Source organism: Microcaecilia unicolor, chromosome 3 (assembly GCF_901765095.1).
Source record: "Microcaecilia unicolor chromosome 3, aMicUni1.1, whole genome shotgun sequence".
NCBI classification, from domain to species: domain Eukaryota; kingdom Metazoa; phylum Chordata; class Amphibia; order Gymnophiona; family Siphonopidae; genus Microcaecilia; species Microcaecilia unicolor.
The window spans coordinates 341,655,474-341,683,072 of record NC_044033.1 but is presented as its reverse complement, the minus strand read 5'-3'; the positions used below and the strand labels follow the sequence as shown (position 1 = coordinate 341,683,072).

The following is a 27,599-nucleotide window of genomic DNA, read 5'->3' as shown; positions in this document are numbered from 1 at the left end:
ATATGTCTTCCACATAACAACATCATTGCTAGTCTTGCAGGTGACCTATATAGTAGCCTCATAACCATGATAACAATTGAGCAGCCAGAGGCATTGAGATTAAAAGACAGGACACCGATAGGAACTTCAACTTTGTTGTGATATATAATAAAATAAAAGCTTTTTTTTTATGTACAAGATATAATAAAATAAACTTTTATATAACAGAATAAAATCAAGGGATGTTAAATTTTACATATACATTTTTTTTTTACTAACAGTTATAACCAATGGTGTGCTGTTAAATGTTTAATAACAGGCTCTCTCCCCGGTCTACCTCTGTGCCCCCCCCCCCCCGTCCACCTCTGCCCCCCCCCCCCCCCCGCAAAAAAAAAAATTGCACAGCTGGCTATAGCCGGGGAGAGAGCCTGGGGTGGGGGAGGGGGGTGGCAATACATTACTCTCTACAGGAAAGAAAAAAATTAAATGCTCTCAAGTTCCAATCTAATTCATGTTTAAGGTGGGATAAAATGCCATAAATAAGTAAATAAATGTAAACTTTAACGTTGAGAACCTGATTCTCATAACATGATGTCTGTTTTAGAAGTCCTTTACCAGGAAAAAAAAATCTCTGCAGTATACCCAAAATGGCACAAACCAAGTTAGCATACACAGACCAGGAATTAGGAGAACAGACAGTCTTGCTAACTCAGAAAAACAATGTGTTATCAGAATCTCAGAGCCTAACAAACAGATCCCTATTCAGACACTTGGCCTTGCAGTCATACATGCAGAACAGAGATAGCCCCTATTCAAATTCTTCAAAAATTAACCTGAAATCCTAAGAAGTTAGACTCTGCATGCAGCACAATACCAGAAAAACAGAAAGAAACACGTTGCTGTACACTGCAAAATATGATAGCAGATGTAAATTCTCAAATTGGACATATTCCAAACACTAAAATGAAAATAATTTTTTCTACCTTTGTTGTCTGGTGACTTTGTTTTTCTGATCATGCTGGCCCAATCTCTGATTTTGCTGCTCTCTATCTGTTCCCTTGACTCCGTTTCCAGGGCTTCCTTTCCATTTATTTCTTTTCTTTCCTCCTTTCTTCTTCATTTCTGGTACTCCGCAGACTTGACTGTCCAGTGGATCCAGCTTCTTCCTATTTTCTCCATCCATGTGCAGTTTTTCTCCTCTCTTCCCTCATCTCATCTCCTTCCTCTCTCCTCCATCCATGTCCACCATTTCTCCTTTCTCCCCTCCATTAATTTTCATCTCACTTCCTCTCTCTTCCCTCCCCTCCATCAATGTCCAGCATTTCTTTACTCTCCCTTCCCCTCCATCCATGTGCATTTCCTTCCTGTCTTCTCTCCCCTCCATCCATGTCCAGAATTTCTCCTGCCCTTCCCTCCATCCATGTCCATAAACCCTCCTCTCTCCCCCTGCCCTCCTCTCCATCCACCCGTGTCCAGCAACTCTCCTTTCCCCTCCCTTCCATCCACCTATGTCCAGCAACCTGTCCCCTGCCCTCCCCTCCATCCACCCATGTCCAGTAACTGTCCTCTCCCCTGCCCTCCATCCACCTATCCATCTATCCATCCATATCCAGCAATTCTCCTCTCTCCCCTGCTCCCCTCCATCCATCCATATCCAGCAGCTCTCCTCTCTCCTGCCCTCCCCTCCCTTCGATGTCCAGCAAAATCTCCGTGGGCCCTGCCTTCCCATCCATATCCATTGATAGTGTAGATGCTCCTCTCTCCCCTGGTCTCCTGCTCCCATGTCCACCTGCCTGCCCTCTTCTCCCCCCCCCCCCCCCAACATCCCTCTTTTTGCTCCTGCCGTCCTGGGGGTTTTAAATCTTTGATTTACCTCCGTCGCAGCAGCCGCAGTGAAAGCCCGTCTCTAGCCTTCCCTTCGTTTCCTGTCAGTGTCCCGCCATCACGGAAAGAGGAAATGATGTCAGAAGAAGGCGGGACACTGATGGGAACGAAGGGAAGACTAGAGACGAGCTTTCACTGCGGCTGCTGCGACGGAGGTAAATCAAAAATTTAAACCTCCCCAGAGCGGTGGGAGGTGAGGCAAGCATGGCTTATGGCGCCCTCCTGCCATGCTTACCTCACTTACCGCCGGGTTGCACCACCCCTAGGAGCCAACTCGCCTGCCAGAACAACCGGCTCGCAAGAGCTTTAAAAATTTAACAACCGGCTCTTGCGAGTCAGTGCGAGCCAGGTCCAGCACACCACTGGTTATAACTTAAAAACATGAGGAAGGGAGGGAGGGAGGGAAACATGAATGACAACCAAAAAAAGGGGCAGATACATAATATAATTAAAAAGAGTGAGGGAAGGGGAAAGGCTCACTGAGAGTGCAGGGGAGGGAGTAAAGGATGGAGGTAGGTGACCACAAGAGCAATAGGAGCTGTCTCAGGAGGTGGGGACAACAAAGGGTCCTGGGAGGTGGAGAGTCCAGGGATGGCAGCATGCTCTAGAGCAGAGAGAATGATGGCTTGTGTGGCTGCCATCTGCTCTAGAGCATCCTCCATCCTGGCCTGCCCTGCTTCTAAAGACCTTAGTCTGGAACAACATGAACCTTAGCTCTCTGTCTTGCAGAAGATGGGAAGACATGCAGGAGGCCATTGTCCTCTCCAGCAGAGATATCCCCCTCCTGAGGGAGGTCCTGCTGTTCCTAGGATGGTATAGGGAGGTTGGGGTGGGCAGGAGGGAGTGTTGGGCTTGGGGGAGGGGCAGCTGCTGCCTCATTATCCTCCTCCTCTCCCTCTTATTCTTCGTGTTCTTCCTACTCCTCCTCCTTCTTCCTCTTCCTCTCCTTCTTCTTCCTCCCTCTCCCCATGGTCTGCCCGAGCCGACTATTCAGCAGCTACTCTGGGGGGTGATGTGGCTGGTTGCTGACCTACAAAGACAGGGAAAATGGATAATAGGTTACAGTCATGCAGTTCCTCAGTCACACCCAGGGCCATTATAATCACAAAGTGGAGAGGGAGTCAATAGTGTGTGCATGTAACACTGCAATATTATTCACCTAGCTCAGCCTGCATTTGGCATCACACACCCCCACCCGAAGGTAGTCCGCACTCCTCTGCCACAGATAGCGTCCCCTTTTTCTCAGGTCCTCTGTATGGAGACAAGGGATGAGAGGGAGAAGGAGGTTGAATGACAGGTATATGATAGATGTTTTCAGAATGCTACATTGCTATTTGCAGTTGGGCTTTACATAAGGAGGTAGCATCATGGGAGAAGACTGTTGAGGTGGTTTCAGTGATCTCTTTCCTAGTTAAGGACATATATGGCAATAGATATTTCACACTCATACATTAACGGGCAGTCCTCAAATAGATTCAGTACAGATGACCGAGACAGAAGGTTATGCAGAGTATGATGTAGCTTAGTAGTTAGAACAGTTGCCGTATCATTTAGGCATGGTGGGTTCAAGTCTCATCATTGGGGCCTCTTGAAGCTGATCACTTCATCATCCACTGCCTAACATAGAGAGGTGGCGTTCAAAAGAGTGTATTCTTGTACAGGGGTCACAGTTGACTGATGCTTTCATGAAACTTAGTCTGCTTGCTTGTACTTACCTCCCTGGGGTAGGAGGCTTCATTATTGTATTACTCAGTTAACCTGATCCAGGCCATCCTGAAGAAGTTATAGCTTCTCTTTCTGTGGCCAAATATAATGAAATACCTTGGTGAGGAAGAGCCTGGCCAGCAGCAGTGTGACAGCCTCAGAGAAGTTTGGCTGCCTCCTCATAGTGACCATTTTTCACACTATCCCTGCATAGATAACAGCATGACATTTTTCATGCTGACGTTGATGTTCAAGTTCAGGGTGGATCAAGAATTTCACGCTAAATAGAATGTGCCATATATAGAATCACGCATGGGCATAGTTTGGAGGGTGCATTGCCACCCCCCCCCCCCCCCCCAAACAAGCTGCCCTTCTGGCAGTGACTGACTGTGATTGCGACTATAGCGATGTCAGCCTAAAGGAACCCCAAACTTCCTGCCCCTGTCTCACTCTCACTTTCCCCTGTCCCCTGCAGAATGTCAAAAAATGAAACCATGCGTGGGGCCCAGGGAGGTCCTGCGTGTGCCGCTGCCAGCTGCCATCTTCCCTTCTCCCTCATGATGTAACATCCTGTTTCAGGAGGAGGAAGGAAGGAAGCTGGCAGCTGCGCACGCAGGAACTCCATCGGTCCTGTGCACAGTTTCATTTTTCACATTTTGCAGGAAATGGGGCAGGGGAGAGTGAAGGTGAGCGAGATGCTGGGCCAAGAGGTTTGGGGTTCTTTTAGGTTGCCGCCGCAGTCGCAATCACATGGTTTAATTTCTGTTTTGCAGGCAGCAATGGGGACAGGGGACGAGACAGTGAGTGAAGGAGAGGCAGGGTCAGGAATTGGTTCCTCCAGGCCACTGCGGAGTGCAGAAGAAAGTGGCCTGGAGAGGTTTGTGAGTGACCAGGAGGTGGTGGGGTGGAAAGAGAGAGAGAGAGACAGATGGAACCAAAGGAAGTTGGATGAATGGGACCCAGGGTGCCCCAGTGAAAGGAGAGTTCAATTTTACTTCCATTTAATTTCAGTCTGTTCCATCTTTATAACACCAGGTTTCCTGAGGCAGATTGTAACAACAGTTAAGATGAACCCACCAGGAAACAGTTTATAACTGCTGTACCAGGTACAGTAATTTCTTGAGCAGTTTTATTTCATGATATTTAATCTACATATGGGATGCTTTCAAATAAATTCAAAAGTTGTAAAAAAAATTATTTTGTTCTCCATCTTTTAAGGCACTGCCTACCCAACTGGAACAGCTTTTGACTTTTTACAGATGGACCACGCATAGGCAGTCCCTTATTTCTAATAATCTTTTGGTATTGTTTTCAATAGTATTTGCTATTGTTTTGGGTGAGCGAAAATGGTGCAAGCTTTGCCTATTGGCTTCAGCCTATGTAATGGGCTAAATAGACTCACCCTGTCTCCTGTTCTCAGGTTAGACTGGGAGAGGTGGGGCAGAGGGAAGAAGCAGAAGGTAGATGGGATTGGGAGAGTTGGGGCAGAGGGAAGGAGTAGGAGATGGATGGGACTGGGAGGGGTGGTGAGCAGAAGGAAAGAGCAGGAGATGTATGGATGAATGGATGGATGGATGGGACTGGGGGGGCGATCCTAGGTCTTTACCACACGAGTACAGCGTGAGACTTTACCGCTAGGTCAATGGCTGGTGGTAAGGCCTCAGACCCAAAATGGACCCATGGCAATTTTCATTTTGCTGCACATCCATTTTTGGCAAAATTTTTAAAAAGGCCTTTTTTACAGGTGTGCTGAAAAATGATTCTGCAAGCGCCCCAAACCCGCACCTACACTACAAGTTCAAATTGGTGGAGGGGTAGCATTGTATGTTAAGGAGGGCCTTTAATCAAATAGATTGAAAATTCTGCAGGAAACAAAACACATCTTAGAATCCCTATGAATTGAAATTCCATGTGTAAAGGGGAAAAGGATAGTGATAGGAGTGTACTACCGTCCGCCTAGCCAGGATGAACAAAAGCATGGATTAATGAGATAAAGCTAACATGGATTTAGTGAAGGGAAATCTTGCCTCACCAACCTATTACATTTCTTTGAAGGGGTGAACAAACATGTGGATAAAGGCGAGCCGGTTGATATTATGTATCTGGATTTTCAAAAGATGCTTGACAAAGTACCTCATGAAAAACTCCAGAAGAAATTGGAGAGTCATGGGATAGGAGGTAGTGTCCTATTGTGGATTAAGAACTGGTTAAAGGATAGAAAACAGAGAGTAGGGTTAAATGGTCAGTATTCTCAATGGAGAAGAGTAGATAGTGGGGTTCTCCAGGGGGTCTGTGCTGGGACAGCAGCTTTTTAACATATTTATAAATGATCTAGAGATGGGAGTAACTAGTGAGGTAATTAAATTTGCTGATGACACAAAGTTATTCAAAGTTCTTAAATCGCGAGAGGATTGTGAAAAATTACAAGAGGACCTCACGAGACTGGGAGACTGGGCATCTAAATGGCAGATGATGTTTAATGTGAACAAATGCAAAGTGATGCATGAGGGAAAGAGGAACCCGAACAATAGCTACGTAATGCAAGGTTCCACGTTAGGAGTCAACAACCAAGAAAGGGATCTTGGCATCGTCGTTGATGATACGTTGAAACCCTCTGCTCAGTGTGCTGCGGTGGCAAAGAAATCAAATAGAATGTTAGGTATTATTAGGAAAGGAATGGAAAGCAAAAGTGAGGGCGTTATAATGCCTTTGTATCACTCCATGATGTGACCGCATCTCGAATATTGAGTTCAATTCTGGTCGCTGCATCTCAAAAAAGATAAAGTGGAATTAGAAAAGGTACAGAGAAGGGTGACAAAAATGATAAAGGGGATGGGTCGACTTCCCTATGAAGAAAGGCTGAAGTATCTAGGGCTCTTCAGCTTGGAGAAAAGACAGCTGAGGGGAGATATGATAGAGGTCTATAAAATAATGAGTGGAGTTGAACGAGTTGACGTGAATCATTTGTTTACTCTTTCCAAAAATACTAGAACTAGGGGGCATGCGATGAAGCTACAAAGTAGTACATTTAATACGAATCGGAGAAAATGTTTCTTCACTCACATGTAATTAAACTCTGGAATTTGTTGCCAGAGAATGTGGTAAAGGTGGTTAACTTAGTGGGGTTTAAAAAAGGTTTGGACGATTTCCTAAAGGAAAAGTCCATAGACCATTAATAAATTGACTTGGGGAAAATCCACTGCTATTTCTGGGATAAGCAGCATAAAATGTTTTGAACTTTTCAGGATCTTGCCAGATATTTGTGACCTGGATTGACCACTGTTGGAAACAGGATGCTGGGCATGATGGACCTTTGGTCTGTCCCAGTGTGGCAATACTTATGTACTTATGTACCGCAGGCCATTTTTCAGCACACCTTAGTAAAAGGACCCCTATTTAAATTGCATGTGCACCTTTCTGTGCTAAGCATAACATTGAGCACACTGTTCCCGCTAAACTGAGCAGGAATCCTCCATCCACAGTTGCCAGTGGGAGTTGCTGTTTCACTATCACATTTTCAATTGTGAGGGACAGGCAAGCCCTGAAAGACTCCAGGGAACCTGCCCTTCCCCAGGAATTGAAAAAACAGTATTGAAGCACCACCACCCACTGGTAACAGTGCAATTGGAGGACTCCCGCTGAGCTTAGAGGGAACAGTGGTTGGGTGCCTCACTATATAGTATTTAGGGGATTGGTGTCAAGCTGAATATTGCCCTCTATGCTTTTATAAAGTAAATACTGTATGCCATATCTATTTATATGAAAATTACACTATACTACTCAGCCCAGTCTCACACTTACTCTCACCCTACAAAAAATTATGAGAGTAAGTAGCTATAGGCACTTTGCATTCTGACATATGGGAAAGAGAAAAGATCATAGATCTGTTCATAGATCTGATATACAGTACCAATTTTCTGTGGTAATATATAAAATACAGGTAACATATATGCAAGAAACAGGAAATTATATGAAAGACAATAATTTATATGCAAAAAATTCATTCATAGTTTCAGAACTGGTCTTAGAAACAGCCAAGTCCAGGTATAGTATATGATTTGTTAATAGTGCACAAAACTAGGTAGTAATATTTTGAAGTAAACATATTTTAGGCATTTAATAATATGTGAAGGTACAATGCAGAATATGTTGAAGAGGTACTATATCTCTCCTCATTCTCTTATAGTGGTCCTTTTACTAAGCTGCAGTAAAATTGGCCTTAACGTGCCCTTACATGGGGTTTTCCCCACATGCTAAGGCCATTTTTACCATAGCTGGAAAATGGCCGATTTTCTGTTTTCCTATTAGCATGCAGCCATTAACAAAAAATTAACATGTGAACTTTTACTTTCACCCATTTTGCAGATAGTCTGGGTTTACTCGCTAATCCCATGCTAATCTATATGTTCCATCTTTATGTACATGCTATGCTGTCTATTAAAATGTTTTATTGTGTATTTTGTTGACATTGTATTGTAGCATACTATGCCGTACCTATACTGTTATTTGAATATTTATACTGCTGCTATTTGAATATTTATACTGCTGCAATTGTCTATTGCTTATGTGTGATTTATTCTTGCTGTACACTGCTTTGAGTGAATTCCTTCAAAAAGGCAGTAAATTTATCCTAATAAATAAATAATCAGTTAGCACCCAGTAATGTAGCTGTGCTGATTCACACTGTCATACCTACTGTTCACCTCCCCACCCCCAGGCATGTCCCGTCTGAGAAAAATTCAGGAAATATTTTTAGCGTGTGGTTTCCGTGTGCACATTGGGATTTTACAGTAACCCCTTTTTAATGCAGACCGTATCCTAGTAAAAAGTACCCCATAGTGAGCAATGCACCATGTGGTCTCTTCCATCTAGTAATACTTTGAGGTGAAAATCTGTAGACTTTTCAGTGCACAAGTAGAAGCTGAGCAAAAGGCAGGGATTGTAATAGGAACAGATACTGTGGTTGAAAGATAATATGATAACCAGTAGGCTGACTGGGAGCAAAGTTTAATATATTTACTGTATCACTAATTGCTCCTGTTGTTACTGTGACATCATTTGCTTGCCCCACTGGTCTGCTGTGTGTTGTCCTAGCAGTGGGTTGCATTAGTTCTATTGACCCAAGCTGAGCAGAGTGGTAAATGGGCCCAGCTGCAGATTATCGGATGTTATATAGGATAGGTGCAGTAGCTGTCATTAAACAATTACACTTGCTTCATATGTCAGAATAGCAGAGAGACTTCCTGATTTATTGGTTGGCAGTATCTTCCCATTGCTGGACTTTTAACCCCATTTTGCCATAAACCTTTGAAAGGAAGTTTGACGTGTTGTTGTACATAGGGAGGACTATCCCCCCCCCCCCCCCCCATGACTTGATATTTTCTAAGTTAGAGCATGTTAAATGTATAGATGCCTTATGAGCGAATGAGGGGGATTTAGCACTTATGTACACCTGCTGTAAAATACCTATGTATGTGCCTATTCTTTCCATCACGTATACAGTATGCACACAATTACACTATCCTCAGAAAGTGTGTGCCTATTTTCCTTTGGGGTATTTCAGGTAGTCGTTACATAAGTACCTGTGTGTCTCGGAACCCTGTTGAAAACTTAAACATGTAGAGGGTAATTTTATAATAGGACATTGAAAAGGTGCCTATTTTAAGCCTATTTTATAGAGGCGAACAATAGAAAATGATCTCAAAACCTCCACTAAGACTGAAATATAACGCAGCAAAAACCACAGCCTGCACAGTCACTTAGTATATCTCTGAAAAATATGTGTGAAAGAAGGAGAGACCCTCAGAGAAATAGCTCACCCATAGAGCGATCAATCTCATGCAAACTGCATATTCAGGTGGATAAGTTTATGATTCATTGGATGCTCTCCTATTATAAATGTGACTAACAAACTTACATTTGTGCTACCCAATAACCTTCACACACAGAGTAAACTTTCCTATAACATGAGTCTAAATTTTAAGTCAAATGCACTTATCTGCGTCAAAAGGTGGTCAGCCTCTCCATGCACAGCATAAAAATGCATAACAGCTCCCCTAAACAGACCCAACGCCATGGGTTTCATCTTCAGCGACTTCCTCAGTGACTCGGGTGACACTGCTGTGGCAACTCATTCTGATTCCACTCAGTCTCAACCGAGTCCCTGAGGAAGTTGCTGAAGACAAAACCCACAGCGTTGGGTGTATTTAGGGGAATTGTTATGCATTTTTATGCTGTTCATGAACACACTGACCACCTTTTGAAGTAGATAAGCCCATTTAACTTAAAATTTGGACTCATGTTATAGGAAAGTTTATTTTGTGTGAAGGTTACAGGGTAGCACAATGATGAACTTATCCACCCACATAAGTGGTTTGTATGAGATTGACCGCTCTAAGGGTGAGTTATTTCTCTGAGGGTCTCTCCTTCTTTCACACATATATTTGAGAGATATACTAAGTGACGGTTCAGTCCTCGTTTTTTGCTGAGTTATATTAGATAAAGGCAATATAATCTCCCAGATCCAGCCCCAGTAGTGCAGAAATGCTGATCCTCAAATTTACATCTGCATTGAAGAAGGTGTAAATTTGTGCATACATACACATGTACATTGCAGCCTCACCTCTGCCCCTTCTAGACTGCACCCCTGGGAACACCTGTACACACAGGGCTGGATTCTATAAATTGTGCTCAAAATTATGCACCAGAAAAAATTGGCACTAGGCAGTATTCTGTAAAGAGTGCATGCACTTTATAAACTAGAGCTTAAGCGCGGATCTCAAGCCTAAGTTTGGACACTAGACTTATGCCTGCTAAAACCTGGTGTAAATGCTGGTGCCCAAGTTAGGTGCACTGACCCAGTATTCTAAAGCTCCATGCTCAAGTTTTTGGAACACCTCTGACATGTGCATGGTCCTCCAGTGGCCACACTCCCGTTCAAGATATGCGCTATGGGAGTTAGGCACACTGCCTTATAGAATAGCACACAGCCAGATGAGCACGGAAATATTAATGAGTGCCAGTTAACATCTGTAACTGTTGTTAGCACCCAATTACTGATGTCATTGAGTTTATTAAGCAATTAATTTGCGTGCATATCTTGGGCATGGGCACACATTCTGGCACCATATATAGAATGCATCTCACAGTACATAAAATTAGGCGCACGCTGTCTGGTGTATATTATTTATGCATGTGTGCAGTTGAAAGTTTTATGGAAGCCCATAGGCTTCCTATGTGAAAATAACTGTAATAAAAAGAGAAAGCTTTAAAAAATAAAGATTATCCAGATAGGAGAGTCACAGTGGTGCACTGAGGGGAGGGTGCAGGGAGCCATAGTTCCCAGTTGCTGGTGTGAAGGGAGTGATGGAGGAGTACCTAATGCCTGTCTTTGGTGGTAGCAGAGTGGCTCTATCAGATGCTGAGAAGGCAAAGATGAAAGCAGCATGAGGTCTTTCAGCTCTTTTGCATGTTCAGGATCTATCCCATTCCTTCTGATGCAGACTTTCTGTTTTGGAAGGGCAGAGTATGAAAGGTTTTCAGCAACAAAAGGAAGACAACAAAGAGGAGATGCAGGACCAGGAAGTGGGGGAGGGGAGGATACTAGATGTTGGGGGGAAGGGAGAAACTGGCATGGAGAAATGTTGAACCAAGGGGATTCAAGCAAGAGGAGATGCTGTACACAGGAGGAAGACAAGCAAAGGGAGATGCTGGACCAGAGAGGGGGGAAGATGCTAGACCCAGGAGCGGTGGAGGCAAGCAAGCACAGATGGACCCGGGGTGGGTGAGGGGAGAGAAATTACACATTGTCCCCCAGGCTCTGGAGACATATGGTATACTAATGGAAAGTTAGAATGTATGACTAATGGAGAACCAAAAAGCACTAGAAAGTATCTGAATCTGCCATCCTGGCTGTAGTCTTCAGTGATTCTTACTGACTATTGACTGAAGGGACAAGGGAGGGTGGGATGCAGGTAATCAAACAATGGATGGTTAGAACATGACCTTTTATTTTGCAGAGAAAATGCATGCTTGTTTCCCACCTGTCTGAGTATCTGAATTTTTCTACTGCATGCATGTTCAAGCTGTAGTATTGCCAGTAAAACTGGCGTGAGGTGTCCAAGCACATTTAGATGTAAAAATCTTATGTCTACTTATTCTTCTATGTAGTGTCTCTTCTTGCAGTCAAAACAGAGCCAATGAACAGCAGTGAAACAACAACAACAGCTGGAGATGGATCGCTTGACACTTTTACTGGGTCAGGTAAAACCATAACCTCACATATTAATACATATCCGCTATTACCACAGTACAATTTGTAACTCTGACTAATGAAAAGGTTTGCCTGGGGCCTCATAAATTTCGTACCAGTGAAGCTGAAATTGAGATCAGAACAGTGTGAACCCTTTATTAATGGCCCTTTAAGTTCAAAACTGCTTCCTAGACAAAACATCTTATGAAGGAATAGTGTCATCTTGTGGATCTTGTGTGGATTGCAACTCTGTGTTTCATGCAGTTCGTATTTTCCCTAGATTTTTCTTTTAAGGGGCCACTAAATAAAGGTGACAGTTATCTCTTTCTTGATGATAGCAGACACAGTTACAGGATTATTCAGTAAGGGCTGGAGCTCACGGGGCAGGCTAGGGACATGCAGTTCTGTGATTTGCCCCCCTGAATTTCTGCCACCTTAAGTAATCAAACTTATGTGCTTTTATTTTCCTAGAGTACTGTGTTTTCACTAGGGTTGGGTAACCAAAACTTTTCATGCTGTATTTTTTTGTTGTTGTTGTTATTTTTGGGTTTGCTCTGGAAAGAATGTGATTGAGAGTGTGCACACTATCATACTTGTTCTAGAAACCTGTGGCCACAACTTTATGCTTAGTGCACAAAGTTGCTTGTAACTTGATTGATTAATGAGCTACTAATTGGTATTGGCAACCAATTATTGGCTATAATTGGTGCTAATCAGCACTGCCTAGCAGTTACATGCATACCTGCCCTATGTCAGTATTCTATAAATTGTACTCACAAAATCTAAAGTGTGCAAGAGAAGCATGGACCTTGGAGGAGCATGGGTGGGTTGGGTCATGCATAACATTTATGTACACAGGTTATTGAATACTGTCAGTTATGTGCCCAACTGCCAGTACTTAGGCACAAGTATTTACACCAGCCATTGAACTAGCCTGGGTGCCCGTCAGGGCCACTGGGGGGGGGGGCTAAATTCCCCAGGCCCGGCCTCCAAGAGGGCCCAGTGCTGGTGTCTGTCTCTCTCCTGCTCCTGTTGGGACCCGGCTGATTGCATTAATGTGATAACCCAGTCCTGGCACACAGGAGCAGGAGAGATGCAGACCCGGTGCCGGGCCCAAGGAGGAGCAGACACACTGACGCAAGAAGGTAGAGGGTGGGGGTGGTGGCGGCCTGATGGAGTGAGCGATGAGTGGCAGGGGCAGCTGCATTCTGAATGGGGTTGCAGTGGCTGCATCCCGAGTGGAGGGGGGGAGCTTTGATTGCGACAGCCCTGCCCCGGGCCCAGTTCTGTCTCTTGGCGGCCCTGGTGCTCATTCCTAAAGTTAAGTGCTTTCGCCAGTATTTTGTAATGGCAGTTGTGCACACAATTAGTGATCTAATTCACACTTAGCACACATCATCCCAGCGTCCAACTTTAGTTGATCTATAGAGAATTACTCCCATGTGAAAAGAGGGCACAGTTGTCTCAGTGTGCACTGTGTGAAACAGGGTGCACTCTAATCCTAATAGTGTGTGCATGCATGAGCCATCACACATGCAAGCACTATCACTGTCTTTAAGAAGCGTGCAACCTTTTTACAAACAGTGTGCACTCTTTAAGAAAAGTTTGCACTATTATTGGTGAATCTATCTCATTATACTCAGCTTCAAATTCACATTAGATGCATCCTTATTTAAAACATCACGGTCTAGTTAAACAAAGATACTTTAATAGGATTGTCAGACCAGCGTGTCTGCCTCTATAATGGCTAGTATGATACCGAGTCTCCATTATGCATGATCACTGAAGCTGAAAAGCTAAGTATTAAATTGAAAATTGATAATGAGTGTGGAAAACCAAGATAAATGATATTAGTGAATAATATAAAAAGAAAAAAGCTAAAAAAATAAAAAAATTGGGATCAGTAAGGATTGCGGTACTGCCTTTGAAGCTGAGTGTAATGAAATAGCTTAGCTAAGCACTCCCTTCACCATCAAACAGTTACGTATGCCTAGTGAATACTTTGATACTATTATTGGTGAATAGCATTTCATTGCATATGGCAACACATCCTTACTTTTCACTACTTGTTTCCGTTAACAGTGGTTATGTACTCTGGCTGATCATTTATTTAATCAGGGAATTTATAGAAAGGAATGTGTTGGCTTCAAAAGATACCTCAACAAGAAGAATGTTCTAGAATTAGAGGAATGCATGATATTTCAGTTGTGCCAGTAGAATAGCTGTGTGAGTGAAGTGAGAAATAATGTTAATTATTATTATTTCACTCTGGAGCTCTGATAATGTCAACTTTTCATGTGGGGTGGGGACGGGGGAAAGCATAGTATATTGCCTTGTGAATAGAGGGTCTGGATTTAAGGGATTTTCGTATGGCCATTGACAAAGTTCAAGAGACACTACAGGGAGATAGCTTCTTTCCACTGTAATTACAGCAGAAAGAGGAAAAGCTATCCGGGCTGGTGCTGTTTTCTTATTACATTGCACGACTCAAGAGTGTGACTGTGAACCATGAGTCTGAGAACAGCCTAGTGTTTGGAGTCCAGCACGGCTCATGCTTTGAAAGCCACACATTATAGGAAGAAGACGGCTGTCCAAGATAGTGAGCAGATGAAAGAGGAATGAAGGATTCCAGCTAGGTGAAGCTGAAAGAAGGGACAGGTGGGAATTAAAAAGACTGGGAAGAGGGATGGAACTGGGGGCAGAGAAAGAGTGAGAGATGAGTTGGGGAAAGAAGAGCAGGGGGAGATGTTTTGAGGGAAACATAGAAACTTGACAGCAGATAAGGGCCAAATGGCCCATCCAGTCTGCCCATGCTCAGTGATGAAGGGAAAGCAGGCAAGCAAGAGTGTGTGTGGTGAACAGTGTTTGTGTAGGGAGATTTGCTAGGAGAGGACAGGGATAGAAAGTCAGGGATGGGCACCCAGAAGATTTTTCTTTCATGTTCATGTGGTTTATTTCAGAGGCATAGCCAGACCTTGATTTGGGATGGGGCATGAGCCCAAAGTGTGTGTGTGTGTGTGTAACCCCACATACCTGGGCTGGCAGGGGTCCCCGAGCCCCGCCAGCAGAATCTTTCCTTCAGCGGTATTTGCCACCACGCTGCCTGCCTGCTTTCTCGCTCCAGTGCGCATGCTTGATTTCATTGAAATTGAGCATGCACAAAGCTCGCAGATGCTCAGTTTCACTAAAAACAAGCATGCGCACCGGGAAGAGGGAAAGCAGGGCAGGCAGCATGGCAACAAATCCCGCCACAGGAAAGCTTCTGCTGGCTGGGCTTGGGGACCCCCCCACCAGCCATACCAGCAGACCTTGGGGGGGGGGCCTCAAATTCAAATTGGGGGAACCCAGGCCCCCAAGGCCCCTCGGGGCTATGCCATTGTTTTATTTTCATGTGGAAGTGAATGCCATTAAGACTATGCACATATAGGGCCAGAATCAGTAAGTGGTTCCCAAAGCTAGGCACCAATTCTTTAAAGGTTGTGTAGTGCTAAGCAACCTTTATAGAATAGCGCTGAGCACGGAGTCCTCTACTCAACTGTGTGCACAAGGATCTACCCATGCCCCTCCAATGGCCACACCCCTTTTTGAGTTGCACACTATGAAATTTAGGTGCTTACATTATAGAATAGGGCGTAGGGCAGTTGCATACAAAACTCCTAATTACTGCCAATTAAATGCTAATCAACTCCAATCAGCAACAATAATTGACTAGTTTACGTGCGCATCTGTGATCTGCGGCCAACTTTGGGTGCTCAACTTTGAGCGACCTATGTAGAATACATCTTAGATTGTATGCTGTTTACACATAGTACGTGCTCTTTCCTGATAAATGCGTCTGCATGAACTGGTGCATTGGTGCAGTCTGGTGGGAAAGAGTACGCACTATATGCAAATAATGGACACTCTTTTAAAAAGAGTGCACACTTTGAGGGCATAATGTGCAATCTTACGTGTCCTTTTACTAAGCGGCAGGAAAAATGGGCCTGCGCTAGCGTCAGCACATATTTTTGATGCTCGCTGAGGCCCTCTTTTACCGCAGCGGATAAAAGGCTGTCTGTTGTCCTGGAAAAGAAATGGCCATGTGGTAAATGAACCACTTGCCGCGTGGCCATTGCAGGGGGGAGCACTTACCGCCACCCATTGAGGTGGCAGTAAGGGCTCTTGTGCTAACCGGTGGTAACTGGATTACCGCCGGGTAAGCACCGGTGCTACAAAAGTAGAAACTTTTATGTAGCGCTGGAAGTGGCGCTTTCTGGGGGTGGGAACTACCGCCGGGCTCCTGCAGTAGCCCGGCAGTAGTTCTGGATTGGCACACGGCAAGCCTGTTGCTGCACGGCAACCCTTTAGTAAAAGGGCTCCATTATCGGCAGACATTTGTTTCAATTGACAGCTCATCCCTAAAGAGTGAATTGAGGAATTGTAGAATGAGAAGAGAATGCAGGTGGGCCGGGGCCTACCCACTTAGGGCTCAGGCCCACCCAACAGTAGCACACGTTTAGTGGTAGCTGGTTGGGATCCCAAGCTCTGCCAGCTGAAGACTTCTCCCTGATGGTAATGAAATGCTACTCTCCATGATACCGGCACCTACACATGCTCAGTTTTCAGTGTATGCCTGCTGCAGACTGCCACAGTGGAAAGAAGCAGCTTGGGGGAGGGGAGAGAACACTTGGTGCCCACTCACTTCTTGACTAGGCCCACCCAAAATCTGTTGTCTGGCTACGCCCCTGAGAGAATGTCTAAGGGATAGTGTGTGTGTGTTGGGGGGGGGGGGGGGGTTGGGTGAAGTGAGCAGGCAAGTGAAGGGGAGGGTTTTGGAAGGGGTTATAGAGAATGGACTGTTGATTTGGATGGGCAGACTGGATAGGTTGTATGATATTTTCTGCTATCATTTTCTATGTTTCTATGTATGCAAGAGGAGGAGCAGGATGGAGAGAATAATGAAGGGGTCAAACAGAGGAGAGAGTATTAGGGGGATGAGCTAGAGAAGGGCTAAAGGATGGGTGGGGGGGATGTGAACTTGGGAGAAAGATGAAAGAAAGTTGTAGGAACACATGAGGGTAATTGGATAAAGAGTATATAAAGGTCTACTGCTTTAAAGTTAGGATTTCCTGATTTCATGGATTTTCATTTAGCTGTTAGTGAAACTCAAGAGGAACTATAGGCAGCATGACTTCTTTCAGCTGCTGACATTTGTAACATCAAAGACTGCTGTGTTGCCCAAGTATTGGCAGCAGCAGGAAATCACTAGCCAGAATCCATGATTTTCTGCAGTAAAATCACTGAAACAAAAAGCACTACTTATTGTATGGTGCTTTATTACTGTACTCCTGGGGAATTTTTCATTTCACACATAAAAAGTTTGAGTAGGAATGTTTTTTTCTCTCTTTTGAAGTTTACATTAAGCAGTACTCAAGGCTGTCATTATATTATAGTGCTTTGCTAAATAAAATTTTAATTGTGTAATTAAAAAAAATAATATTTTTTGTGTGCAGAATTCCCCAGGAATAAATGATATGCAAATGCTAGTCAATGTAGTATGTCATACCAAGGCTGTAATTTCTTAACATTCATTTTTAAAACAATGGAAAAAAACCATCACCTGTTACTGTATTATTGTTTTCTACAAGAAAGTGTGAGTCTTACTATGTGTTCATGATGGAATGATTATTCATAATAAATGTTTGGCTTTGCTACTTGTACTTTATGGGTTCTTTTTCCCTAGAGTTGCCGGCCTACATCTCTGTCATCATGACATTAGTGCAGTCCCTACTTTTTAACCCCTATCATAAGAACATTGAAAGTGGACTTATAGTGGGGTCGGATCTCAGCTCTATCAAGCCCAGCAACCCTCTCTTTTACCATGCCCAATCCAGGTAGCTAAGAAACACATGACAAATCCCTGAGTAGATCCCTTTCTGGTGCTCACTCCCACAGATAAGCTTTATTTTTCTCATGTGAACCCAGCTAATAACTGTTTATAGATCTTGTCTTTACAAACTTGGCCAAACCTACTTTAAACCCAGTTATGTTTGGGTGTTTTGACCGTATCCCACAGCAACAAATGCCACAGCTTAGATTTTACCTGTTTCTTGGTGTATCCCCTATTCGTAGTCCTCTTTGAAAGGGTAGATAATTGTTCATATTTACCTATTCCGTCCCATTTATGATTTTATATACATGTATCATATCCCCTCTCCTTCTCTACGCTAAAAAACCCAAACCTGTTTAAACCCTCTTCATAGGGGGCATTTCATTCTCTTTATTATTTTGACTGCTCTTTTATGTATTTTTTCTGGTTTTGCTTTAGCTTGTAAAACAGGGGCGGGCGACCTTTTTGCACAGAGGGCCGCATAGTCAGTACTATTCCTAGCAAGCCACACACAGAAAATTAACAAAATTAATTCGCTGCCCACAAAATTCAATGTGATGATTGGATGAACATAAATTATTATCAGAATTGTCTGTTGCCGTATACTTCTGTCCTTACTTTAAAGGTTGAATGAGATCACTGCCACTATTCTGAAAATATTTACGAAATAGCGTATTTAAAATCAACAAGACACTGTTTAATTACATTTGTGGGGGCTGTTTTCTATGTATACTTCCCGTGGTTTCATGAGTAGTGGCTGCTAATTCGAAATCAAGCACTATGTACCTGTAGTTAGATTTATGCTTTCCTATGTTCCTAACTTTATACTTGTCCATATTAAATTTCACCTGTCGTCTAGATACAATGTCCCCCTGTCTTGCAAGGCATTTTTTTCAGTTCCTCAATGTCGGATCATGTTTTAATAACTTTGAATGATGTTCTGTCATTTGGTTTGATCACCTCATTTTCTACTCCTTTTTCCAAATGATTGCTGTAAATGTTAAACAGCACTGGTTCCAATACAGCTCCTTAGGACACTCCAATATTCACCTTTCTCCGCTGAAAACATTGACCATTTAATCCAAATCTCAGTTTCCTATGTTTTAACCAGGTACAAACCCACAGTAGGCCATTGCCTCTGAGCCTATGACTTTAATTTCCTGAGGAATCTCATCAGCACATAAACATCACCACACTGAGAAAGACTGAAGGTCCATCAAGTCCAGTATCCTGTTTCCAACAGTGTCCAAGACAGATCACAAATACCTGGCAAAATCCTAAAAGACTAAAACAGATTTTATTCTGCTTATTCCAGGAAAACACACAACAAAAACTGGACAAAGTTCACGTATTGCAATAGGACCATAAACGGCTAGGGAGGTTATCTCATAACGTCAGAAGTATCCGTGTGTGCCAACTGTTGTTCTGGCTCACCGGTCTGTATGTATTTGTAATCATTGAACACCTCCAGCCAACCAATGGTACCCGCTAGTACTCATATGTGAAAAAGATTGCCTATATATTGTTCATTAATTTCAGGAAAAAGGCACAACAATGTCCGTGGGTACCATTGTTCAAAAATTCAAAAATTAAACATTATTGCAATTAATAAGCAAGTAATGCACAAAATCAACTTAAGTAAATGAGCAAGTAATGCACAAAATCAACTTAGCTTGTAAGCTCCCAGCGCTGTCTAATAACTTCAACGGCTGGAGCTCATCGGGTTTCAGTTTAAGTTAGTGAAACCTCTTTAGGCAACTCCGGTAATCTGATAAGCCCGACAGGACCCTGTTTCGCGGTCTCTTGCTTTGTCAAGGGCATATAGGTCTAGAGAACGGAGAACAAATAGTTAGTATTAAAAATAACATGAATAACGCTTACTTGTTAAGTAAACCCAGCGTTAGGACTCACAGCAGCCTGAATTGTTGTCGGTAAATCGCCAATCCAAGATGGCGACCGCGTTGTAATTATAAGCTTATTAAGCTCCGCCTCTTAAGGTCACGTCATAGTCAGCTGTTCGTAACAGTCAGTAAATTAAAAGAAACAGTTCCAATGGAGAAAGGTGTTCAAGCCCTGAGCCTGAGATTTTCAATCATGGCTAAATAACTGTCATCCGCGGATTCAGTTCACTGTGACGTTTTCGGATAACAATATTCACTTCCTTGATGTTGAAATTATTCTGAGAGCCGGGGGTTTCCAAACTAAGGTACATACCAAATCCACAGATAGGAACGCTATCTTGGAATTTGGCAGTTGTCACCCTAAAACTCTTCGCCAGAGTTTGCCCTATTCTCAGTTCTTACGATTTAAACGAATCTGTTCTGAAGAATCAGATTTTCGCCAGCAAGCCCACACATTTAGCTCCAAACTATTACAACGTAATTATCCGAAAAATGTTCTGAATAAAGCTTTTACAAAGGCTAAATTTGTCAACCGAGATCTGCTCTTACGAAATATGTCATCAAATCCACAAGAAGATCCTATGATGACCTTTATTATGAGATATATACAAGGTGGGGAAGCTGCCACGCATATTATTAAACAACATTGGGACATTATGCGTGCTCATCCTATTTTTGAAAATTGCCGCCTGAGAATGGCTTTTTCCCGAGCACGCAATTTAAGTGAAATCCTAAGTCCAGCTGATTTACCAGTCCTTGCAACTACTGGGCTTAATATGCATGGGAGCCACACAAAATGTAATAGAAGTGGATGCAAAACATGCCCCATGACCATCGAGACAGCCAGTTTTTACCACAATGGCCAGACAGTTCAACTTAAACACCACACGACCTGTCGTACTACCCATATCATCTACTATATCAAATGCCCATGTGATAAGATCTATATTGGTAAATCTAACAGATCTTTGAACGCGAGAATGGTTGAACACAGATCCAGAATTTCTGCCCGTATGATTGGAGCTCCGCTTGTCCAACATTGTGTTGCAAACCAACATACGATTGAATCCCTACGATGCATGGTGATTGATTGTATTGTGCCTAATGCCCGTGGAGGTAACATTAATAGACTCTTGTTACAAAAAGAAACCCAATGGATTTTTCGCCTGAATACAGTGGCGCCTCAGGGCTTGAACACCTTTCTCCATTGGAACTGTTTCTTTTAATTTACTGACTGTTACGAACAGCTGACTATGACGTGACCTTAAGAGGCGGAGCTTAATAAGCTTATAATTACAACGCGGTCGCCATCTTGGATTGGCGATTTACCGACAACAATTCAGGCTGCTGTGAGTCCTAACGCTGGGTTTACTTAACAAGTAAGCGTTATTCATGTTATTTTTAATACTAACTATTTGTTCTCCGTTCTCTAGACCTATATGCCCTTGACAAAGCAAGAGACCGCGAAACAGGGTCCTGTCGGGCTTATCAGATTACCGGAGTTGCCTAAAGAGGTTTCACTAACTTAAACTGAAACCCGATGAGCTCCAGCCGTTGAAGTTATTAGACAGCGCTGGGAGCTTACAAGCTAAGTTGATTTTGTGCATTACTTGCTCATTTACTTAAGTTGATTTTGTGCATTACTTGCTTATTAATTGCAATAATGTTTAATTTTTGAATTTTTGAACAATGGTACCCACGGACATTGTTGTGCCTTTTTCCTGAAATTAATGAACAATATATAGGCAATCTTTTTCACATATGAGTACTAGCGGGTACCATTGGTTGGCTGGAGGTGTTCAATGATTACAAATACATACAGACCGGTGAGCCAGAACAACAGTTGGCACACACGGATACTTCTGACGTTATGAGATAACCTCCCTAGCCGTTTATGGTCCTATTGCAATACGTGAACTTTGTCCAGTTTTTGTTGTGTGTTTTTTACAAATTTTTGTTGGACTAAGTTTAGCCATTATTTATTCTTTGTTGTTATATTCCAGGAAAAAGCAGTGGATTTTCCCCAGTCCATCTTAATAATGGCTTATGGACTTTTAGGAACTTGTCCAAACTTTTTGTAAACCCCGCTGACCTGTTTTTACCACATTCTATGGCAACAAATTCCGGAGTTACATGTTTAGGGATTTTATCATGAGGGATTTTATCAAATGCCTTCCAAAAATCCAGATATGCTATATTGACCATTTTAACCTTATCTGCAGTTTTATTTACAAATTATCTACACAACACATAGATGAGTATATCTAAAAGTAAAACACAAATAGAGCATGCTCTTCATAGCATAAACAATTGGGATGGAAGGAAAAAGCCTCAGGGGGTCTTTTACAAAACTACTGTAGCGTTTTTAGCTCACGGTAGAAATCAGCTGGTAGTAAACGCTGAGGCACGCACAGGAATATAATGCACTGAGTTTTTTGCACTCTTTATAAGGACACTAGGTTTAATTGGATGTTGGAAGTTTTTTTGCCGATGATGATGCTGATGAATATAGCTCAGTGGCATACCTAGGGTATTTAACACCCGGGGCTGGTCAATTTTTAGCGCCCCCTCCAAAATCCAGTACTAGGCATCAGGGGCATAGCTATGTGGGGCCACGGGGGCCTGGACGACCCTCTCGATCTCCCCTCCTGCTGCCAACCCGCTGTCAACCCGCCATTGCCGTCTGCTACCTTTGTTGGCAGGGGACCCCAACCCCCACCAGCCGAGGTCCTCTTCTTCCTTCGTTCTGTTTCTAAGTCTGACTCAGAAACAGAACGAAGGAAGAAGAGGACTTTGGCTGGCGGGGGTTGGGGTCCCCCGCCAGCAAAGGTAGGCGATGGCGGGGGATGGTTGGCGGCGGGAGGGGGGGTCGAGAGGGTCATCAGCAGGGGGGTGTCAAAGTTGCTGGTGGCGGTGGCAGGGGGGTGTTGGCAATGGCAGGGGGGGGCTAAAATGTGCCCCCTCACCTCAGGCTCTGGACCCCCCCCCCCCCCCCCCCCCCCCCCCGCCGAAGTCTGGCTACACCCCTGCTAGGCATACCGAGAATACAAAACACTCGGGACCTATATAGCAATTCTATGAGTCACACAAGGAAAAGGAAAGCATCTTAAACACTGCATTTAATTAGCATGCACTAAATGCTTCTTAGCATTTAGCGCACGCTAAGTTTTAGTAAAATTGCCCCATAGTATTTAACAAGTTATGCCTGTAACTTGGAGACAAACCCATTCCCCTCTCTCATGCTCTGCCCATGTGTATGCCCCCTTGCAGTTATACGGTAATGCACCTATGTGCTATTTTAGACAGTAGCATGTAGTATACACATCTAGGTAACAATTATCTCAGCACTTATGCACATATAGCATGTATAACTACACATATGCAGTTATAGAATTGTCTTTCACAGGACCTGTTTATTAAAGTGTGAAAAACAGGGCCAGATTCAGTAAATGGAGCCCAGCATTATTCTCTAAAGGGTGCTCCAGGATGAGCGCTCTTTTATAGAATAGTATTGGGCGTGAGGATGTACACCAATGGAAACCAGGTGCAAATCCTGGCGTGCATCTATGGTATTCTATAATACTGTGCGTTTTTCGGCACACCTTCAGCCACTCATGCCCCTCTCATGGGAACGCCAACTATGCATAGATACGTTTAGGCTTTATCCTGTAACTTACGCCTGCTATTGGCATGGCATATGCTTATGTTTATTTAGACTTGATATACTGCTTTTATCAATGGGTAGAACAAAACGGTTTACAAATAAAATGAGCAATGTAGAAAAGAATGCCAACATTTTAATAGGAAAAACCCATTCATGCCAAGCAGCAATCAGACTGCAAACCGAATAGCATCAAACACCATAACAAGCTGTCCAACTCAATTCATGTGTCAAAAGTAGTTAAAAAAAAAAGAGTCTTGGGTAAAATTTTAAACTTCCAATGTGATGGTTCAGAGCGGCTATATGCTGGGAGATCATTCCATAACTTAGGGGTGGCAAAACAGAAAGCCGATTGACGCGTTGTCTTATAATGGCTCTGCTTAGGTCTGTGTGAAACCAATCTGTAGCGTGTTAGCATCCAAAGATCAAAGAAACTGTGAAGGGGTGTAGAGGATAACCAAAGAAGAAAGATATGCTGGCTTTCCCAAATGAAATGCTCTATGTGCTAGATATAATTTTTAAATGGAATGCGGAAATGCACAGGAAGCCAATGTAAATGTTGAAATAGTAGCATAAGGTGATTAAATTTGCAAGTACTTGTAGTTTTTCTACATTAGAGTCTAGTGTTTTGTAATGATTGGAGGCATTTAAGATGATATTTGGAGATATTGCAAGGCAAAAAAAATTAGCCCAACCAAAGTTTTTTGCCATTTTGTCAGCAACTAATTTGAATTTCAATGAGAAATTGTATGTACTTATTTAGTCATCATACTTATCACTATTAAACAATATTTAATTATCTTAAGCTATGTTTATGGTATTGACGTTTTAGCATTACTACCTAGCGATTTTTGTGCGTTAAAAATGTTTGAGCTACAACACAGTAAAATGACATCATTCAAATTATACAATTAACAATGTGTCAAAATTTTGCAGTACCTATGAACTATGGCGTTCCTAGGCTGGCTGACACACGGGGCAGATCGCTGATGCGCCCCCCCCCCCTGGCGAAATTACACCCTGCCCCCGGTGCAGCGCAACCCCCCCCCCCCAGGTGCATTTTTACCTGCTGGGGGGGGGGGGGTGCTGCGCGCCTGTCGGCTCCGAGTCTGCTCGTTCCCTGCTGCTCCCTCTGCCCCGGAACAGGAAGTAACCTGTTCCGCGCAGAGGGAGCAGCAGGGAGGGAATGAGCGGACTCGGCCAACAGGCGCACGGCACCCCGCCAGCGGCGTGCACCCGGGGCGGACCACCCCCACCGCCCCCCCTTGGTACGCCACTGCCTATGAATGCTCAAAGTGTCCACCCCAGATTTAACACAGGCCTTCAGTCTCTTTCGGAAGTTCTTAACAGTCTTGTTGATCAGTCCCTGTGGCAGGCTGTTCCAAATCATCTGCTTCGTTCCCTTGAGCTCGGCGGTTTGACATCATTAACAGTAAGCTGGTACCCTGGATTTTTTTTCAAATAATGATAGTTAGTTTTGCCACCTGAGGATCTCAAGACAGTGAAACAATGTGATAAGGCAGTGGCTTTTAACCGAAGAATGCTAGGTTGCATAGAGAGATGCGTAACCAGCAGAAGAAAGGAGGTGTTGATGCCCCTGTACAAGTCATTAGTGAGGACCCACTTGGAGTATTATGTCCGTATCTCTTCAAGGACATAAAAAGACTTCAGGCAGTTCAGAGGAAGGTGACAAAATTAGTATAGGGTTTGTGCTGTAAGAGAAGAAACTGGAGGACTTGAATATCTATACTCTAGAGAAAAGAAAAGATAGGTGATATGATTAGACATTTCAGTACTTGAAAAAAAAGGTATTAATATTCAACGAAACCTCTTCCAGAAATATAGAGGCAGTAGAACTAGAGGCCATGAATGGAGGTTGCAGGGAAGTAGACTCAGGAGTAACAGCAGACCAACAAATGTAGAAAGTGATAGCAAGGACTTTAATTCAACCAAATAAATACGTATGGCTGATGTGGCCATGTTTTGCCAAAAAGCTGCATCAGAGGCAAAACTGTAGGGCAAAACAAGAAAATTAAAAACACATTCTAGTAGTGATTTACATAAAAGTTAAATCCAAAATTGTCACAAATAATAAACATATAAATAGATAATTGTAACACAAATCAAATAAGAACCATGAAAAATGATATAAAACATGCAAAACCATTTTGACATTAAAATATGAAGCATTAGTCTGTGAAAGACTTTGTACAGTGACCAGACATTTTGGCAAAATGATGTATTAATGTGCGTAAAAGTGGAGCAGGCTGGTGGATCAACTTAATCATCTCAGTGAATGTACAATTTGTGCAGACAGAGTTTAAGTTACTCACAGTACATACCTAGAGCGGTAAAACCAAAAAAACATGCTTCCCTCTAGAACTAACAGGATGAATTCTAAAACAGTTATCACATTGGCTTTGAACATTTGCTGTGATGCCCATGCATCTGATGTGATAATTGTTTTAGAATTCATCCTGACTGTTCTAGAGGGAAGTGTGCTTTATGGTTTTATCTATCTAGGTATGTACATAAGTACATAAGTATTGCCATACTGGGACAGACCAAAGGTCCAACAAGCCCAGCATCCTGTTTCCAACAGTGGCCAATCCAGGTCACAAATACCTGGCAAGATCCCAAAAAGTACAAAACATTTTATGCTGCTTATTCTAGAAATAAGCAGTGGAGTTTCCCCAAGTTCATTTTAATAATGGTCTATGGACTTTTCCTTTAAGAAGCTGTCCAAACCTTTTTAAAACCCCGCTAAGCTAATCACCTTTACCACATTCTCTGGCAACAAATTCCAGAGTTTAATTACACGTTGATTGAAGGAAAAATTTTCTCTGATTCGTTTTAAATTTACTACTTTGTAGCTTCATTGAATGCCTCCTTGTCCTAGTATTTTTGGAAAGAGTAAACAGACGCTTCACGTCTACCCTTTCCACTCCACTCATTATTTTATAGACCTCTATCATACTCAGCCATCCCATCCCCTTTATCATTTTCGTCGCCCTTCTATGCACCTTTTCTAATTCCACTATATCTTTTTTGAAATGCGGTGACCAGAATTGAACACAGTATTCGAGATGCAGTCGCACCATGGAGCGATACAAAAGCATTATAATATCCTCATTTTTGTTTTCCATTCCTTTCCTAATAATACCTAACATTCTATTTGCTTTCTTAGCCGCCGCAGCACACTGAGGAGAAGGTTTCAACGTATCAGCAACGACAACACCTAGATCCCTTTCTTGGTCGGTGACTCCTAATGTTGAACCTTGCATTACGTAGCTATAATTCGGGTTCCTCTTTCCCACATACATCACTTTGCAGTTGCTCACATTAAACATCATCTGCCATTTAGACGCCCAGTCTCCCAGTCTCGTAAGGTCCTCTTGTAATTTTTCACAATCTTCTTGCAATTTAACAACTTTGAATAACTTTGTGTCATCAGCAAATGTAACTACCTCACTAGTTACTCCTATCTCTAGGTCATTTATAAATATGTTCAAAAGCCGCATTCCCAGCACAGACCCCTGAGGAACCCCTCTAACTACCCTTCTCCATTGAGAATACTTACTATTTAACTTTACTCTCTGTTTTCTATTTTTTTAACCAGTTTTTAATCCACAATAGGACACTACCTCCTATCCCATGACTCTCCAATTTCCTCTGGAGTCTTTCATGAGGTACTTTGTCAAACACCTTTTGAAAATCCAGATACACAATATCTACTGGCTCACCTTTATCCACATGTTTGTACTTTAGCTTAAAACTCTACACAGATTGTACACAAACAGGGCAGGCCGCACCTTGGCACTCTCCTTTCATCCCACCACACATTCCATATATCTATACATGACCAACTGTCTGAGAAGAAGGGTGGGATTTATTATGGCCGCAGCATTCTACTACTTACATATGTGAAGACATTTACTTTACCGTGCAAATACATGCATGCAGTTAACAGTATCAAACAATAAAATACATGGATAGATCTTCCATCTAGTGCATTTTTGGGCAGGGTGTTTAGCCGCCCGAGTCACACAGCTCTACTGACTTCCACCTTACTCACGAGACACCTTTCTTGCTCCGCCTGAGGCATATACCATTGACATGCCGAAATGCCACCATCACGTCCTTGTTGAGGGATTGCCATAAAAGCACACCCCTTCTAACCGTTGACTCTGTTTCTCAATTCTCTGTTTCTCAATTCCATCCAGATCTAAGGTAGGCACTGCAGACTTTCTGTTACTCTGGCAGTGTTATGTCACCAAACAACTCGCATTTGACCACTATTGCAGCTTGAATTGGTCTGAATCATACTGCTGTGTGCTCAATTAGGCTAGG

The 27,599-nt window shown here is 43.0% G+C and overlaps 1 protein-coding gene across 1 annotated transcript in view; it reads left to right on the top strand.

Annotated features, from left to right (window-relative positions):
• Positions 1-27,599, top strand: part of EYA4 (EYA transcriptional coactivator and phosphatase 4) — a 401,958-nt gene that overhangs the window by 278,091 nt on the left and 96,268 nt on the right. Inside the window, 1 exon segment of the mRNA XM_030198463.1 lies at positions 11,752-11,829. Within this exon segment, the coding sequence (XP_030054323.1) occupies positions 11,752-11,829 (78 nt within the window).